Genomic DNA, 17,402 nt, shown 5'->3' with positions numbered 1-17,402 from the left:
TCGTTAGGACAATGTGAGAGTTCTGAGATTTTGTGACCTAAAACAAGCAGAGAAAAAGGCAGAAGGAAAGAAGTAATAAAGAGAAAAATTAACAGAACTGATTCAAAAAGAGGTAAAAAAAAATGTTCAGGAAAAAAGATCTTAAAATTTTAAAAAGTATTAACCAAAAGCGGGAAGGGGTTGGTTGAGTCAAGCTCAGAATGGAAACCTGCAGTTGCCATATTAATGGGGTATGAGGAAGCCAGATGTGAAATGAGTCAGTGTGTCAGGGTTCATTTGCCAAGAGTTGTTCCAAATCCTTTCTCATTTCTGTTTACAAACCTCGGCTCTGTGAGATGCTCAGAATACACTCGGGCAGGGATCCAGAGGATTTTATCGACCCCCCCCAACCATGTTAGACATTAGATTCCATCCCCATAAATTTGCCTGAATTGTGATTAGGATTTCTCATTGCCGGTATATCAATTACAACAGATGAACTCTGGACCTGATAAAAACCAAGAGAATGAAAATACTCCCAGGGACCTGGCTCTTGGGCACCAGGTCAAAATTTCACCTCAAATGCTAGCTAATTTAAAACAAAAAAATCAATCTGGTCGCTAATCTTTAATTCAGAGTATTTTGAGGTCTAGGGAAGTTTTATAATGAGATTGTTAACAGAGACGAAGATCATAAAATTTCAAAATTTCAAGCAACACTAATGGCTAACTCATTTTAATTAGTGGTTTTTGGCAAATAACATGGCATTTTCGTATTCCACGGGGAAATATTCCTGAAATGGAAGCAGGAGTGTGACACGCATATGTAATTCAATTTAATTTCGTTCCATAATTTTTTTTTTAAAAAAAGAAAACGTTTGCAATTCTTAAAGCCTGTGACGAGAAGCCTACCCTTTAAATTTTAAAATGAAGAAAACAGAGAATTAACTTGCCTTGCTAAATAAAATGGACACCATGAAGAAATCCAGTAAAAAACTCTCTGAAATATCTTTGTAGTCAAAATGGAAAAAGATCACAGTGAAGCCCAAGTGAATAAACTGGTGAGCTGGGTTACAGAAAGAGGTCCGCAGCAGCTTCATGCCGGCCACAATCATCAGGAAAATGTCCCAGCTGTTGAAAAGGAGAGAAAGGACTCAGTCAAAGACTGCCTGCAAACTATCAGGTGAGTTACAGGAGCTACCATTTCATGAGCATTTACTGGGCATGGTGCGCTTTACGGGCGTGAAAAGCCACGACTGCGCTGGGGCATGGGGAGGGGGCTCTGTCATTATCCACATTTGTCAAAGGAGCAAACCCAGTCTCAGAGTTTGGGTCCCCTGTCTAAGGTCTCACGGGGCCGAGCGAGGATTGAAACTCAGTCCCCGGGGACTCTGGAGCACAGACCCTTTTCACAAGAGGCAGCTCCTTTCTGCCCCATGATTTTCACAGTTCCCTGTCCTTCAGCAAGGACACAGGGCTCCCTTGCATGCTGTCCCTCTTAGCATCTGCTCAGTATAGGCTTTTTTATTATAAAAGAATCCTACAGAAGCAGTGATGTCATAATAGTTAATATTAAATTCTGAAAAGAAGAAAAAAGCAGTATCTTAATAAAGCCATTTTTGCCTTTACTGTTAATTTCCAATGTTTTTCAGCATATTTATTACCCCCAGTGAACATATGCTCTCTGAACTCCCTTTTTTTTTCTGCTGAAAATGATCTCATCGACTTTTTTTCCCTATGGCATTGGCCTTTTTAGTGAAGGAACTCACCAAAGGCGTCTGGTAAAGAGATACTAGGGCTTTGCTTTGAGGCCTGGACTCCTGGATGCTCTTGTCTAGGGAGTCAGGTTATTAACCCGTTTAGAGAGCGTGTGTTCTGTGCACAATTCCAGCAGATGCTGAGGCCAACAGTGAACACTCTACCTACCTTGAGCCTGGAAGGTTAATAACAGCTGAGAAGTGCCTGACAGAGCAACCAGCTCCTTTCTGAGGGCAGGTTTTGCACTTTAGGCAGATTCCTGCCCCCCCTCCCCTTATAAAATCCTACTTGGGAACTCAAAGGAAAGAAATGGGAGAACTGCTTTCTGGAGAACGGTGGCTCTTAGAAAAAGAGAAAGGTTTTCTTTTTCTGGCTAAATACAGAAACCTGGAGCTATGCCTCAATTTCCCTAAGCCTAGAAGGATCTTAGGCTCTGGACCTTCACTAGCATTACTATTATCTTGTCCCAGGATGAGGACGTTCAAAAAGTGCTTTTAAAGCCTTTGCACCTATCAGGTGCAAAATTGACATTTTTATTGTCAGAAAGATCTGGTGTTGGCAATTCCATCTGCCTCCATGTGATATTCCATAGGCCTTCAAACCTAGGGCTGCAATTGTGTTCTCTCTGCCCCAGGATGTGCCCAGTGAGATTTGCTCAAGGGCTCTTCTGAGAAAAACTAGCCCTTGATTACATGCAGATTTGGGCTGAGTGGGAATGTTTTCCTATAACTTTGACATAAAACCTTCAGGGTTCCTGCAGCGAGGTTGAGGACTGCTCCACAACCCATCTTTCTTTTCCAGTGGACAACTAATGAGCCTGATGAAAATACGATATAAAAATATGACTTTGGGTCCAATTGCCTTTGACGACAGCCCAGAGTACAAGAATCCTTGTGGGAGGGGCGCCTGGGTGGCTCAGTCAGCTAAAGGTCTGCCTTCGGCTCAGGTCATGATCCCAGGGTCCTGGGATGGAGCCCCATGTCAGGCTCCCTGCTCCGCGGGGAATCTGCTTCTCCCTCTCCCTCTACCCCTTACCCCTCTGCTTGTGCGTGTCTCTCTCTCTCTCTCTCTCTCAAATAAATACAATCTTGGGAAAAAAAAAAAAAAAGGAATCCGGATGGGATACGAAAGCCCAATGACAAGGCACCTCAAGATAAGGGGTATTTGGTATTTTAGGGGAGACTAGTGATTTTTCTGGGTTATTCAGGCCAAATCTAGATTGAGGGTAAACTCTAACTCTCACTATGGTTCAAATGAACAGCATTTATTTTATGTTTATTAATGATGACTGGTTAAGACTATGGAGGGTCTTAAGGACTGATGTTTATAGCCTTTGTAACATTGCAGTAGTAATGGTTACAGTTAAAATCGTTCATAGACAATTATAGGCTCAGCTGAAGGTTTAATAGAGGGTTATGCAGCAACCAGTGAACATGGCCTGGGACAGCTGCAAAGCACCCATTTCGATCAGGCTGGGAAATATAAATACCTAACAAGATATCACAATTCACTCCCTCGTCCATTTACTAGTAGCCCCCACTCGCTCATCCATCCACCCAGCCTTCTACCCTTCACTAGGGAGTTGGTATTAAAAGTTGAATAAGAAACAGTGCCTGTTGTTGAAGACTTCACTACCTATCTGGTACAGTGGTTCTCAGCGCAACCAGGGTGGGGGCGAGGCTTCTGTATTGGAAACAGGTTTCTAGGTGATACTGACATACAGCCTCCTGCTGTCCTGCTTGGGAACAGCTGGTCTAGTGGGGTACTTGAAATTATTTTCGAAGTCTTCAGATGGATGCCTCAAGAATACAAAGGAATCGGCAGTTTTGGGCTCTAAGAAGAATAATCCTGCTGGTATCATCTGGGGTTTGAGAATATTTGGAGGTACAGAGCTAAGGTGATATTTTCTGACTTAAGTGTCTGGAAAAAAAATTACAGGGGAGAGAGAGTATTATTACTCGAAACTGGACTCCCTCCAAACTGGTTGTTTGACTCTGCCTGATTCCCAACCTTTGCATCTGTCCTTTGCCAACAGCCAGAACTGCTGGGTCTCAACCTGCAGGCTTAGATTGAGGTCCGAGGCCTGATGTTGGAAAGCGACAACTTTAAATCCTTTAGCTCATTACCCTGAGGGCAGCACTGGTATCTTCTTTGTCACTTTGGTGCTGATTGTGAACCCTCGTTCTAGAAACTGAGGCTCGGCTTTGTTCTGGGAGGTCATTGGGGTCAGCCAACATTGTGTACACTGGAGACACCTGCCACTAGGAAAAGCACTTGATGTTTTGGATGGGGAGGCATCTCCTGGATTGGGTCCCACCCACACTGTGCAGGAGGGCTACATTCCCATCGTCTCTATTCTTTATCCAGTGAGACTGATTTTCATCCCTGGATCTGAAGTCTAGTAATACCAAATATGACTTGCCTTGGTCTAACAGAAGTAGGTCTGAACTGCAAAGAAGGCAGAATCTGATAAAGACAGGAAGGTGATACGATCATTTCATTTAGTGTCTGCTCTGTGTGACTATGAATCTATTCAAAGTCCAACAGAGTATTCAAACGCCTTTTATCTCAGCTTGCTCAATCTTTAGCAAATATTAATTAATTTGTCCTCATCACACCCTGAAAGGAGGAGCAGGTTTGGATTATTATGCTTGGGATTATGCATGAGAGTTGACTTGGGTGCATAATGTTTAAGTAACGTGACTTAATAAGCAAATCCGAAAAAGAATCTCTTTTGCATTCTACTATTCAAACTTATTTGACCAGCCACTTCAACCTTTTGTTGGAACAACAAATCCACCAATTATCGAGTAGGATTTCCATTTGCAAATTCAGAGTTAATTTTAATATATGAAAGCAGTAACTCAACTGAGCACCGTTAATACTTTGCAAAAACATGGGGGCATCTTGATGGCATGACGTCTCTGTGCTCCATTTTTTTTAATTGGGAGGCTTCTCTGGATAAATGCAGAGAGATCAGTGACAGTGATTAATCTCCCCCTCCCTCAAGCACAAAATGATGGAGTATTCGCTAAATGAAATGGCACGAGGCTGTTCATAAAGCTCTGAGCATGATGGTAAGAACTCCAGGAGCCCCCAGCATCATACTGTGCTTCCATCATCTTATTAAAGCTCATTGACTAAGCTTTTGCGGGAGGATTTTCAGACTGACTGTCATTTATTCACAACATCACTTCAAGCACATCTAGCCTCCTTTTCAGCTTGGTCACTCTACAGTAACCATCAAGCTCTAGTGAGTTTGAGTAAAAGACCACCGTGGCCTCCTTGCACATGGCCAGTAAATCAGTAGATGCACGTTGGCTTCTGCTGTAGCCTGTTTAGAGAAAATTCACTGGATTTTGAAATCATTGTGATTGAAATCATGATGAGAATAAACCATTATCCACTTACTGGGTACCAAGTCTCCGGTAATTGCTGATTGAAAATGCATCAATAGTGAGGGCATTCAAAATTATTGCTGGATACAAGATATATTTTTCAAAACACTGAAGCCAAACATAGAGTCTTTCAAACCACATTAAATGGGCGACATCTGAAAGAAACACAAAAACCACTTAGAACAGCCACTGATCAAGTTATTTTTCTTTAAGTGCATGTAATAAGAAGTAATATCCCCCCTTTAGTTCAAAAGCTGCGGATTCAGACTCCAGATACCAGATATGATCTACCAATTTCTTTCCAGGCAGCAACTCTTTGCTTTGTTTCTACATAGATCATAAATAATAATATACAGTAATACAGGCCAGTATCCCCATTTTTCAAGTCAAGTGATTTTTCCATATATAATCATTACTGGGACCAATAAAATAAGTTGTCATATAACATCAAGGCATCTCAGAGTAAATAAGGGTAGACAGTGAAGGATGAAGGATTGAAAAACAATCCAGGGGCCCATCTCCTCTTAAACTGGGGATACTTCCAAGGCTGGGCTGTCTTCTCCCGTTTTGTACTCTTTAAATCTACAACCAGATCCCCAGGCAATAGATACAAAGAAGAGAAACCTGATCCCTAGGCCCCGTCAGGATGAATGTGTGACATTCTTGTGAACCCTGGTGACAAAGGGAGCACCATGGGGAATGAAGCCTACTCCGACCGAGGGCTAAGGTTTTGAGGTTTGCATTCAGATTCTACCAACCACTGGTGTGTGTGATGGTGAACTGTTAACTTGATCTTCCTGAGCCTGTTTTGTGCGCCCTGCCCATCCTCTGAGTCTGCTACTGGGGAAGTGACTGCCCCTCTTTCCATCCACTCATGGCAGGGGAGAAATCTGCTCTCCCCCAGGATGGGGTAATATGGAATGCATACTTGTAGTGCCCGTTGCCCATCTCTATTTTTCTCTGTGAGGATGGGGAGTGGCTGGTCCAATTGGTCAGAGCACCAACTTCCTTAGGCCATAGCGTCAGCGGGGGAGGAAAAGGCAACCCTATGGCAGGGTGGAGCTCTGCTCTGCTTCTGGTTTCTGCGAGGAGAGCATGCCTGGTTCAGCCCCGGGCCCGAGGGGAGGCCTATCTCATTCTCCACCGAATCTCTCTGCTGGTCACTGTGAGGCTGACATGGACGCCAATCCACCAGCCAACAGCCAGGAGAATGAACCAGATATGCCGGGGTCTCAGTTCCCTCCACAGCAAGTCTCAGAGGCCAAACCTCCAAAGGGCAAAGCCGACTCCACTGAGCTTCTGGACTCACATTCCTCCACCATTCATAATACAAAACTTATACCCCCAATAATCTATAGTAAAAAAACAAGAAAGCCCCATAGTTTTTACATTATTTGAATTGCATAAGAATCAACTCATGAAAGACAAATAGGTCACACTCACCGTGTAGAGTGACAGAGCAGTGATACGGGCTGTCCCCTCCATGCGTCTTAACCAGTTTTAGGACACAAATTACCTGCTCCCAACATTTTTCACTGGGACTTTGTGTAAAGAGTCTCAGGAAGCAATATATAAACACACATGTACTATACACACAGAATTGGAAACTGATATTTTACTTTCTTGTTTATATGGTTTACATATCTATGCAAGAATGTATTATCATGACCATAAAAACACCAAAGCTATCTTCATTTGATTAAAACTATGAGGAGAGGTTGGCATTCAGAAATCTTACTCAAAAAGAATTAATTTGAATGAGATAGGAATGGTGAAGATGGGTAGAGTGGGAATACTTCATGACATGGGAAATAATAAGAATAAACATCCCAATGATTAATTTAATAAGTAGAAGAGAGAGGCAATGAGAAATTATCAAGATTAAAAAAAAAATTTAGCGGTAAATGAAACAGGAGGAAGACTGGGTATTTACCCAAAGAAAATGAAAACATTAATTTGAAAAGATACATGCACCTCTATGTTTATTGCAGCATTATTTACAATAGCCAAATTATGGAAGCAGCCCAAGTGTCTATCAACTGATGAATGCATAAAGAGGAGGTGGTGTGTAGGGGTGTGTGTGTATGTGTACAATATATACATATTAGAATATTACTCAGCCATAAAAAAGAATGAAATCTTGCCATCTGCAACAACACGGATCGATCTAGAGGTAGTAATGCTAAGTGGAATAAATCAAAGACAAATACCATATGATTTCACTCATATGTGGAATTTAAGAAACAAAATAAACAGAGGAAAAAAGCGACAAACAAAAAACCAGACACTTAAATACAGAGAACAAACTGATGATCTCCAGAGGGGAAGTGGGCGAGGGGATGGGTGAAAGAGGTGAAGGGGATTAAGAGTCCACTTACCTTGATGAGCACTGAGTAATGTATACAATTGTTGAATCATGGTATTGTACACCTGAGACTAATACAACACTGTATGTTAATTATACTTCAATTGAAAGCGTATATATACACAATGGAATATTACTTGGCCATAAAAAAAAGAATGACATTTTGCTATTTGTGACAACATGGATGGAGCTTGAGGGCATTATGCTAAGTGAAATAAGTCAGAGAAAAACAAATACCGTATGATTTCACTTATATGTGAAATACCAAGTCAAACGAACAAAAAACCAGAAATAGACCCTTAAATACAGAGAAAAAAGCTGGTAGTTGCCAGAGGAGAGTGGAAGAGGGGCTGGGCAAAATAAGTGAAGGGGATTAAGAGGTACAAACTTCCAGTTATAGAATAGATAAGTTACAGAGATGAAAAGTACGGGATAGGGAATACAGTCAGTAATATTGTAATAACTTTGTATGGTGACAGATGGTGACCACACTTACCATAGTGAACACCGCGTAATATGTAGAATTGTCTAAGTTATACGCCCGAAAACTAATACAACATTGTATGTCAACTATACTTCGGTAATTAAAAAACAGCAAGGATGTTGGGTAGGGATTTAACTTTGGGTATTCTTAATGGTCAATGTGTAGCGTTTTCTGGTGTAGATTTGGAAATGGGTTACTTCATAAGGAATTAAGTTTTTTACTTATAATTAGTGAAATCTAGGTATATTATATATTTTACAGATAGATAAAAGGGTTTTCATCTTTTGTGAAAGTATATGACAATTTAGAAACACAAATCTTTACGATCCATCCCCCATTTCCTTTAGGCAAATGACATTAACCCCTACTTCCTAGAGAAAATTGAGGCTATTAGGCAAAAATTGCCTAATCTTCCCACCCTTCAACTACCGATTTATGTATATTCACATCTGTCTTCTCGGTTCTCCTGAAGCGGAGCTCCCACTGATGCTTTGGGTCTCACTTCTCCTGATATCTGGTTCAGGAGTCACACCCCTCAGAGGAACTCTTTCCTACTGGCAAGTGGCAAGATTCCAGTCTTTGCCAAACTGAAAACTTGCTTTCTGCTCTGCACCTCCTTCTTGTGCTCACTCTGCCCTTTTTTGCACAGCTTCTTGGAAAGGCTGTGAATGTCTGACAATCCCAGGCCCTTTTCTCCTACTTGCTGCTGAAACTTCTGCCCCTGGGTGTTTGCAGCTACACCTGCCCAGATCAGTGTAGGATGCAGCCACCTGTGACCTCCTAAATGACAAATAACTGATCCTCCTTGGTCTATCTTACTGGACCTTTCTAGGCACAAAACACAAAAAGAAGGAAGGTTCCTTCCTTCTTTTTAAAACTCTGTCCAGGGGCACCTGGGTGGCTCAGTTGGTTAAGTGTCGACTCTTGGTTTCAGCTCAGGTCATGATCTCAAGGTCATGAGATTGAGCCCCATGGTCAGGCTCGAGTACAGGCACTGAGCGTGGAGCCTGCTTAAGATTCTCTCAGGGCGCCTGGGTGGCTCAGTTGGTTGGGCATCTGCCTTCAGCTCAGGTCGTGATCTCTAGGTCCTGGGATCAAGCCCCAAGTTGGGCTTCCTGCTCAGTGGGGAATCTGCTTCTCTTTCTCTCTCTCTCTCCCTCTGCCCCTCCCCACCGAGTGTTCTCTCTCTCAAATAAATAAAATCTTTAAAGAATTCTCTCTCTCCCTCTCACTATACCCCCCACTCACTCACTTTCTCTCTAAAAATAAATAAAAAATAAAATAAAATAATAAAATACTCTCTGTCCTTAGCTTCCCCATGCCACCCACTCCTGCTTGCACTTAAACCTTCCACCCTACTCTTTCCATTTTCTCTGCAAGCTCCTCTTCCCTTAGCTGGTCATTTGCTTTCCTTGGACTTCTTTATTATTTTTCTCTTTTGCTTGAGCTGATGCCCTCAACACCCTTAACTTTAATGATTACTCCCATGCTGATGACACTCGGATCTGTAACTCAACCTTCCATCTGTCTCCTGGCCTCCAGAGCTCAATACTCAACTGAACAGCTTCATCGGACGTCCCTAAGGAATCTCCAAATACATGTCAAAGACTGAACTTGTCAATGTCCACGCACCTGCTCTTCCTGATGCATTCTCTATCTTATTTAATGATACTTGCATTCACGTTAGTCATGCAGGCAATATACCTTGGAGTCATCCTAAATCAGTTCTTCTCAATCATAGCTGCACCTTGGAATCACCTGGGAACAAGACTGAAAGACACTGTCCTAGATCTGTGATGCTCAAACTTCAAAATGCAAATAATTCACTTGCTAAAACGGGTCTGATCCAATGGGTCTGGAGCGCAGCCAGGCATTCTGCAGCTGTCACTCCGTCCCTCTCTGGAGTCATGATCGCCAGTTTTGCACTTACATTCTATACTTAACTGGTTACCTGAATTAGCTGCGCTGGATTTTTGAAAACCTTTTCATTCAGCTTTTTCATATACAGAAACCTGCACAAATCACACATGTTAGAGCTGTGTCCCTAGCACGTGGATGAAGAAATGCTCTTGAAGTCCCCCCCCCACCTGCTTATGGTCACTGCTCCACAAGGTAACCACTTGTCCCAACCCCAAACACCACTGTTTAGTTTGCCTCCTATTCTCTTGTATCTTTGCTCAACAATTTCGTGAGATTCAGCCACCTTTGTGTGTCCCATTGTCATCCTTTCATTCTCAATGCTGTGTACTAATCTGGGTGAGTATACAGTTATTTTTCAGTATACAGTATACAGTATACAGTTATTTTTCCGGGCTACTGTTCACGGGCATTCATTTTGTAAATGAACTGTAGCGTGCTGCCACGAACATTCTGTTACATGCCTTCTGATAAACATGTGTACCTTTCTGCGGGGTACAGATCTAGGTAGAGAATTGCTAGGTGATTAAGTGTGTGTATAGGAAGCTCTCGGAGATTTTCCAAAGTTACGGAGCCAATTTATACTCCCACAAACAGTGCAGAGAGTTCTTTCTGTTTGTTCACATCCTTGCCAAAACATTTTCTCTCTCCTTCACTTTAACCACACTGTGGGTGTAGAGTGGTATCATATTATAGTTTTATTTTGCATTTCCCTGATGACTAATGTGGTTAAGTACCTTTTCATATGTTTACTGGCCATTTGGATACACACTTTTGTGAAGTGGCTCTTCATGTGTATCGCCTGGTTCTCTTTCCTCTTGGATAGATCTTTTCTTTACTCATTTTTAGGATTATATGTCTTCTTTACTGATTTTTAGGAGTTCTTTATATACCTCAAGCAAGCGTCTTTTGTCAGATATATGCATTAGAAAGCTCTTCTCCCATTTTATGGGTTACCACTCTTATAATACCTTTTGTAGAAAAGAAATACCTTATTTGAATATGCTCCAACTTCTCATTTTGTTTTTCCTTTTGGAGTCTTTTGTGTTCTGTTTAAAAGACAAAGATCATGACCACATTCTCCTACATTCTCCTCTTAGACTTTATTGTTTTACCTCCCACGTTTGGATTGGCAAGGTATCTAGAATTGATTGTGTATAATGTAAGATAGGGATTGAAGCCAATTTTCTTCCCTTGTGGCTACCTACATGACCACCACTATTTACTGAAAATAATTTCTATTTCCTCCTGCATAGCAGTGAACTACGCTGTTGCACATGCCTTTCTATGTGCTGGGTACCTTCCTTCAACGTCCTGTATTTCCTACTTGAGAAACTCGTAGTCATTTTACAGAACCTGGCATCTGGCCATCTGGAGCTTTCCTTGTCCCCTCCGGACAGTCACTACCATCGTTTGCCAGGGCAGCTCATTCCAAGTGTCCATCCCAATAGAAGGGTTTAGTCACTGACAGTGTTTAGAACTGTCAGTACATGGTGAGAGTACAAAGGAGTCCAAATTTTAACTGGCTTTGTCATTGTTTTCAAATTCTTGATAAACAATGCACCTCCCCCTTCCCGCCTGCTTCTGGGTGGACCCTGCCATTTCCCCACCATCAGTGGACCCATCGCACCGCCATGTAGCGAGTACCTGTGAGGCATCTGCCAGATGCTGAGCTCGGCATACTGTATATATTACCTTTAGTTTTCAGGCTAAATATATTATTCCTTTGTGCCATCACTATGCATTGTGAAGTCTATAATTATAGTACCTGTCACACTGTGGAGCATTCATTTAAATATTAATCTCCCCACTGGACTGCGGGTTTTGTTAAGAGTAGATCTTGTCTTTAGGATGAATCCATGTCTTCAACTGTTGAGTATTTCAAGTCCCTATGGAACGCCTGGCCTAGAGTTGGGGTTCAGCAAATGTTCATTTACTAGCTTATCCTTTTTTGTGTCCAGAGGAACTCTGAATAGTTAAACTGAACAAAGAGAGGCTTAAAAAAGCAGCGACACCCCCCCCCAGAATTACTTTTTGAATAGAAAATGAAAAGCTTTCGAACTATAGCATATTAAGCAATCTTTCCTATTTTAGTCTCTCATAAAATACAATCAGTTACATTTAGGTTTCCTTCCAAACAAATTATTTTTTCTGATTTCTCAATTTATATTGAGAAAATATATGTCAGATTGAGGCCATCACATCAAATGCAACTCAGCCTGCTTATCAAAATACACTTACAGAGTCCTATCAACATTTGTCACCAATTCGGAGAAACATGACAACCTTAGCTAGATTCCTGCAAAAATATGTAAATTAAGGAAATACAAGCCAACCTCATGCTGCAGGGCTTTTAGAAAAACATCTGAATTAAAAGAAACATTTGAGTAGCTCATCACCATAGAATGCCCGGTGCCATTTGGATGTGGGAGTGTGATCCAGGCTTTTAAACGCTTGTCACATTTGCTTTTAGACGATGATATTTTCCAGTGAGTGGGGATAAAGCTGATTTGAGTGCAGAGACACCAACCCATTGCAGTCTTCCCAAGGATTTACTGCAGATAATGATAACCAATATGGGTTTTCCATAAGAATTTTAGTTGATCCATCCTGAAGACACATAAAGCAATGAATTTCAAAAATATATAGGAATCACTAATAAGCTCTGAATTCACCATCCATGTCTTTCCAAATATTGGAGAGCAAAAGTACTTATTCAGTGAGATTTAACCCCCTGTGGTACCTGGGAGGTGGCAGGGGGGACATGTGTGAAACCATAGCATAGGCACACTTTGAGGCAGGTAGCTAAGATATTCAAGCTGTAGGAGGTCTTCGATTGTAAGCACTGTTCTGGTGTCTGACTTTGGAAGAGCAAAGTCATAAGAAGGGCATTCAATACGGCCACAATAACATACGTGAACAGCTAAGGCCTTGGATCTTTAAAGGTAATCACTGGTTCTCTAGTTAGAAGCCAACAGGTGATAGCTAAAAAGGAGTTCTATGAAGGATACAAAGAAATTCCGAAGAACTGGAAACCAATTCATTCAGAAGTCACAAAAACTTCTACTATTTTTTTAATAGCTCCCCAAAAAGACTGAGCTGGAAGCCAGGTCACACTGCAGTATGCATCTCTAGTTTACTACCTGAGGTGCTGCCAGGGAATTAAGGTGACAAGCGAATGTGATATGGAAGCTCCCACATGCAACCCACTGGTGAATTCTGAATCTCTAGATGAGAGGACAGAGGGGACACTTGACGCTGTCTGCATACACCAGCAAGCTCAGGGACACATACTGCATGTTAAGGGAAAATCACTCTAGGTAAAGATGAATCCCAAACCACGGCTTCCCTCGCTGATGTTCAGAACAACATCTAGCCAAAGCAGGGGTGGAGAAGGATGTAGAAAGGGGGTTAAAACAAATACATAGGAATGACAGAGTAGAGAGCAAACCCCCAGAGGTCACCACCTCCAAACTTTTGACTTCAGATTCTGCTAATCCTTTATGTTGAAAGAAAATTAATTTCCCTTTAAATTTTACTTACCTCTAGACTCCTTCTAGCAAGTTCGGTAATTCATTCCAATGAAATGTTACAATCTCTAGGGCATCTGGGTGGCTCAGTCGGTTAAGAGTCTGCCTTCAGCTCAGGTCATGATCCTGGGGTCCTGGGATGGAGCCCCATGTTAGGCTCCCTGCTGAGGGGGGGGGCCTGCTTCTCCCTCTTCCTCTGAGCCTTCCCCCCCACCACCACTCGTGCTTTCTCTCTCACGCTCTCTCTCTCTCTCTCAAATAAATGGATAAATAAATCTTTTTAAAAAGAAATGTTACAATTTCTAGATTGTTTTTGTACTGAATGTTTATGTTTGGAAGCAGAGGGGAAGCAAATAGAAAGATGAATAATAACACAGGAGGAAACTAAAACCATAGTATAATTCCAGAATTCTGAATTCTCAAAGACTAAACTCAATCCTTTCTTATGCGGTGACCATGGAAAGCTAATAAAAAGGAAAGCTCACAGAGGCAGTAGCACGAGAAACGTGTTTCTTAGGGCCCCAAACTGTTTCAGTATTCATACAAAGTCAAGTTAGAAAGAAAATCTTTGCAATGGTATTTCATAACTGTCTTCGTGTAATGCCCTGAATACACACAGAGGCCATAAAAAGACCTTACTTGAACATTAGTATTTCTGTTTTCCCTGGAATATTAGGCCCGTGAGGAAAAGAATGCAAACTAACTATGCCATTTACAAGTTATATACAACTTATTACAAGCGAGCACTTTAAATTTTCTTAAAGCCTTTCAAGTTGTGTTTTATTTAGATACTTATGCTACTAAAATAAGTCCTTCCTCGATAATTAAAAGTGAATCAGAAATCTTCAGGATGTTTTTATCTTTAGGAAGATAATTTTCTCCAATTCAAATCTTGAATTACGATTGAAGCTGCAAGGATACATGGCCTCCTGCTTTACAGGAACAAGGCGTGTTCCTAAGCATTTCCAGACATGCGAAGCTTGGTTCATGTGGCCCTATCTCCCTGAGGCATCTAAGGCGGAGACACTCTGCAAAATGGAATTACCACATCCAGGCCGGTGGCACCCCCTTATTATAGGCAATCGCTTTTCCCTACAAGTGCTTCTCCCTCCTGTCTTTCTCTCTAGGCCAAATCTCAGTTTGGAAAGTCCTTAGCGCTATCATGTACACGTGTCAGGGTACATTCTCCAGAAACAGGCTTCACTTCCAAAACCAGTAGCATGAAGAGGGTAAGTAATCATTCTCAATTGTAAAGCAAATCACAATACACTGCTGTTCAAAGCCCTATAATTCTGCTTAGGATAAACCCAAGGTCCCCATGACCTTTCTGTTCCCATTAGCCAACACAGGGTGTGCCCGTGGATTCCTCTCCTGCCTGGGATCCTGGAATCCTCTTCCTCCACTGTGAGGGCTAACCCCCTCTTTCTCCTTCAAGCCTCAAATTAAATGTAACTTCCTCAAAGAACCCTTTCTCTCCCTCTCAGATCTCAATCAGGATCTCTTTATACTCCTTCCCTTCGTTGTCCTTTAAACCCCATACATGTGCATTTCTCCGTGTGATGAATATCCAGCTCTCTGCTACAGCCAGGGGGCCAGGCCTGTCTTCCTCCATCATTTTTGTCCATAGGAGCCGTTCAGTAGATTCAGGCAATGTACTGATTAATTGATTAAAAACTCAATGAACTAAAGCAGACACCCGATGGGACAGAGGGTGAGAAGAAGCTGGGGCTCCCGTGGTGTGGCCCTGCCTGCTTTGCAGGGCTTCAAGGTTTACTCCCGGCCACAGTGCATCTCCCTTCCAGAAGATTCAGCCCAGGGTGAGGCCATGGCGGCCATACTCCTCAGCACGTCCCCAGCATTCAGCACCGTCCCTGGCACATGACGGGTTCTATCATTATTTTTGAACGAATCAATTCCTACTATCAGGTTAGGTAAAACTCTCAGAGAAAAATACAAGGTAGTGAAGAACAACATTCAGACATCAGAATATTAAAATTTACATTTTTCAACAATTTTTAGTTGTTTCTTTAGTGGTTTTTTGACTCTGGGTCATGCTAGGAAAATTATTTTTCTCTTCCCAACCAAGATTATATAACTTGACCTATATTTTCTTACAACTGCTATTCTGGTTCTTTCTTTCTTCTTTTCCTCCTTTTAAAAAAACGTTTTAAATCTTTAATCCATCTGGAATTTCATTTGATATGAAGTCTAACTCGATTTTTAAAAATGTTTAGCTCATTTCCCCAAAACTTCCTACTGATTTTTTTCATTAATTCAATGGGAATAAAAATGCATCCTTCACATCTCCTCAAAGGGATAGAGAAGCTCTCGGGAGAATCAGTGCAATAATGTGCTTTCTCCTCTTGATAGAAAGGTCCTCTGCTAATATAAAACCATAGTATTTAAAACTAAAAACACTATTGAAATCTTTTTTTTTAAGACTTTATTTATTTATTTGAGAGAGAGCACATGAGAAGGGGGGGGGTCAGAGGGAGAAGCAGACTCCCTGCCAAGCGGGGAGCCTGATGCGGGACTCCACCCCGGGACTCCAGGATCATGACCTGAGCCGAAGGCAGCCGCTTGACCAACTGAGCCACCCAGGTGCCCACTGTTTAAGTCTTTTATTACTTTTTCACATGAAGAAGTTTAGGTCAAAAATTTTCACATGAAAAGCGTTCAGAGCAATTTTCAAATGTTCTCCCTATGAGCACAGGAAGGAAGATACTTCTCGTTAGAACAGCCATCTTGCCAAGAGCAAGGATTATGCACTTAACTAATTCTTGCATTCTCAACAGTGAGCACAGCACCTAGCACATAGCAGGTAGTCAAAGAATGTCTAATTTACAAAATCAGGTTTTCTCCCCCAAGTGAAGTGTGATATGTATGTTATTTAAATTATAAGATTACTCTAAAACACTGCTTCTGTTTCTCCACTGGCATCTCCATATATTATGCTATCATAGGGTGCTCTGAGGCTTCAGCTCCTTCAGACCAGAGCCCAGTGGATGTACATCAGGGAGACTGGGTCAGCCACTCATCACGGTGGCCTCACCCACGGTAGCTGAGAGCTGACATCATTCCTCCAGATGGCCAGCTTTGGCCCTTCCCTGCATGCCCATGGGGCCAACAGTGCCCAAAGAAGCTGCATTCCATCCTGCATAAATCATATACATATTTAGATTTCCCGATTGTTAGCGTTTCTACACTTCTCCAATTACTGGCCTGCCGTTCATTTGACTTCCACGTTGTTTGAGATGTATCCGCGGTCTAGGAGAGTCCCACTGGGTCCTTGGGTAAACACCCTGTGGCTTGCGGGAGAGCTGAGGTCAGCAGCTGACCACTGAGCTCTGTCCCCAGACCTTCTCCTGCCTGATGCTGGCCAGCATTGGCCTGTGCTGAGACTCCAGGCCTCCTTCAGCCTCGCTCCCCTTTGAGCAGAGGTAACTAGGTTCCACTTTCTGTGTTTGCTGCTGCAGGCGTGAGCCTGGTTCCACTCCAGTCTCCTGCAGCCACCCCCCCCCCCCAGCCTTGTGGAGACTGACACAGAAAGCTAAGGCCCCCAACTGACTAGAAAGAGGCCAGCCAGAGTGGGAGGGTATAGAGGAGCAGTGCCCGGCGGGGAGGGAAAGAAAAGGAGAGGAAGAGAGGGTGTGTGAAAGGAGTAACAACAGAGGGAATAATTAATCAGGCAGGCTTCCGCCCAACAGGCTATTTTTTGACACATCAGCTCTGAGCCACTTTTTTGACACCTGGCATGCGCTTTCCTACGGAAGCATCATAGCACGGGAGACTGTTACTCAGCTAACACTCGCTCAGTTCATGCTTCAAACTGTTTTAGTTGCTTTGAATTAAAGAGACTTTGCGGGGTTTTCCAGGTCTGTAACTATTCCCTGATGTTAGCATCTTTTTACGTGGGGAAGGAAGGGGGAGGTAACGAATATATTCTTCTTCCCAGAACCATGGCATCTCCTT

At 42.3% G+C, this 17,402-nt stretch overlaps 1 protein-coding gene across 3 annotated transcripts in view; it reads right to left on the bottom strand.

The window, feature by feature from the left end:
* Nucleotides 1-17,402, bottom strand: part of PCNX2 (pecanex 2) — a 297,035-nt gene that overhangs the window by 115,727 nt on the left and 163,906 nt on the right. For all 3 annotated transcript variants that reach the window (XM_027596146.2, XM_027596147.2, XM_027596148.2), the window contains 2 exons: nt 5,148-5,289; nt 932-1,109 (listed from right to left, as the gene is read on the bottom strand). In XM_027596146.2, the coding sequence (XP_027451947.2) occupies nt 932-1,109; nt 5,148-5,289 (320 nt within the window). The remainder of the gene's footprint in view (nt 1-931; nt 1,110-5,147; nt 5,290-17,402) is intronic.

This window comes from Zalophus californianus, chromosome 15, assembly GCF_009762305.2.
Source record: "Zalophus californianus isolate mZalCal1 chromosome 15, mZalCal1.pri.v2, whole genome shotgun sequence".
Classification (NCBI taxonomy): Eukaryota; Metazoa; Chordata; class Mammalia; order Carnivora; family Otariidae; genus Zalophus; species Zalophus californianus.
The sequence above is the reverse complement of the archived record's forward strand: the minus strand, read 5'-3'. Positions and strand labels throughout refer to the sequence as shown.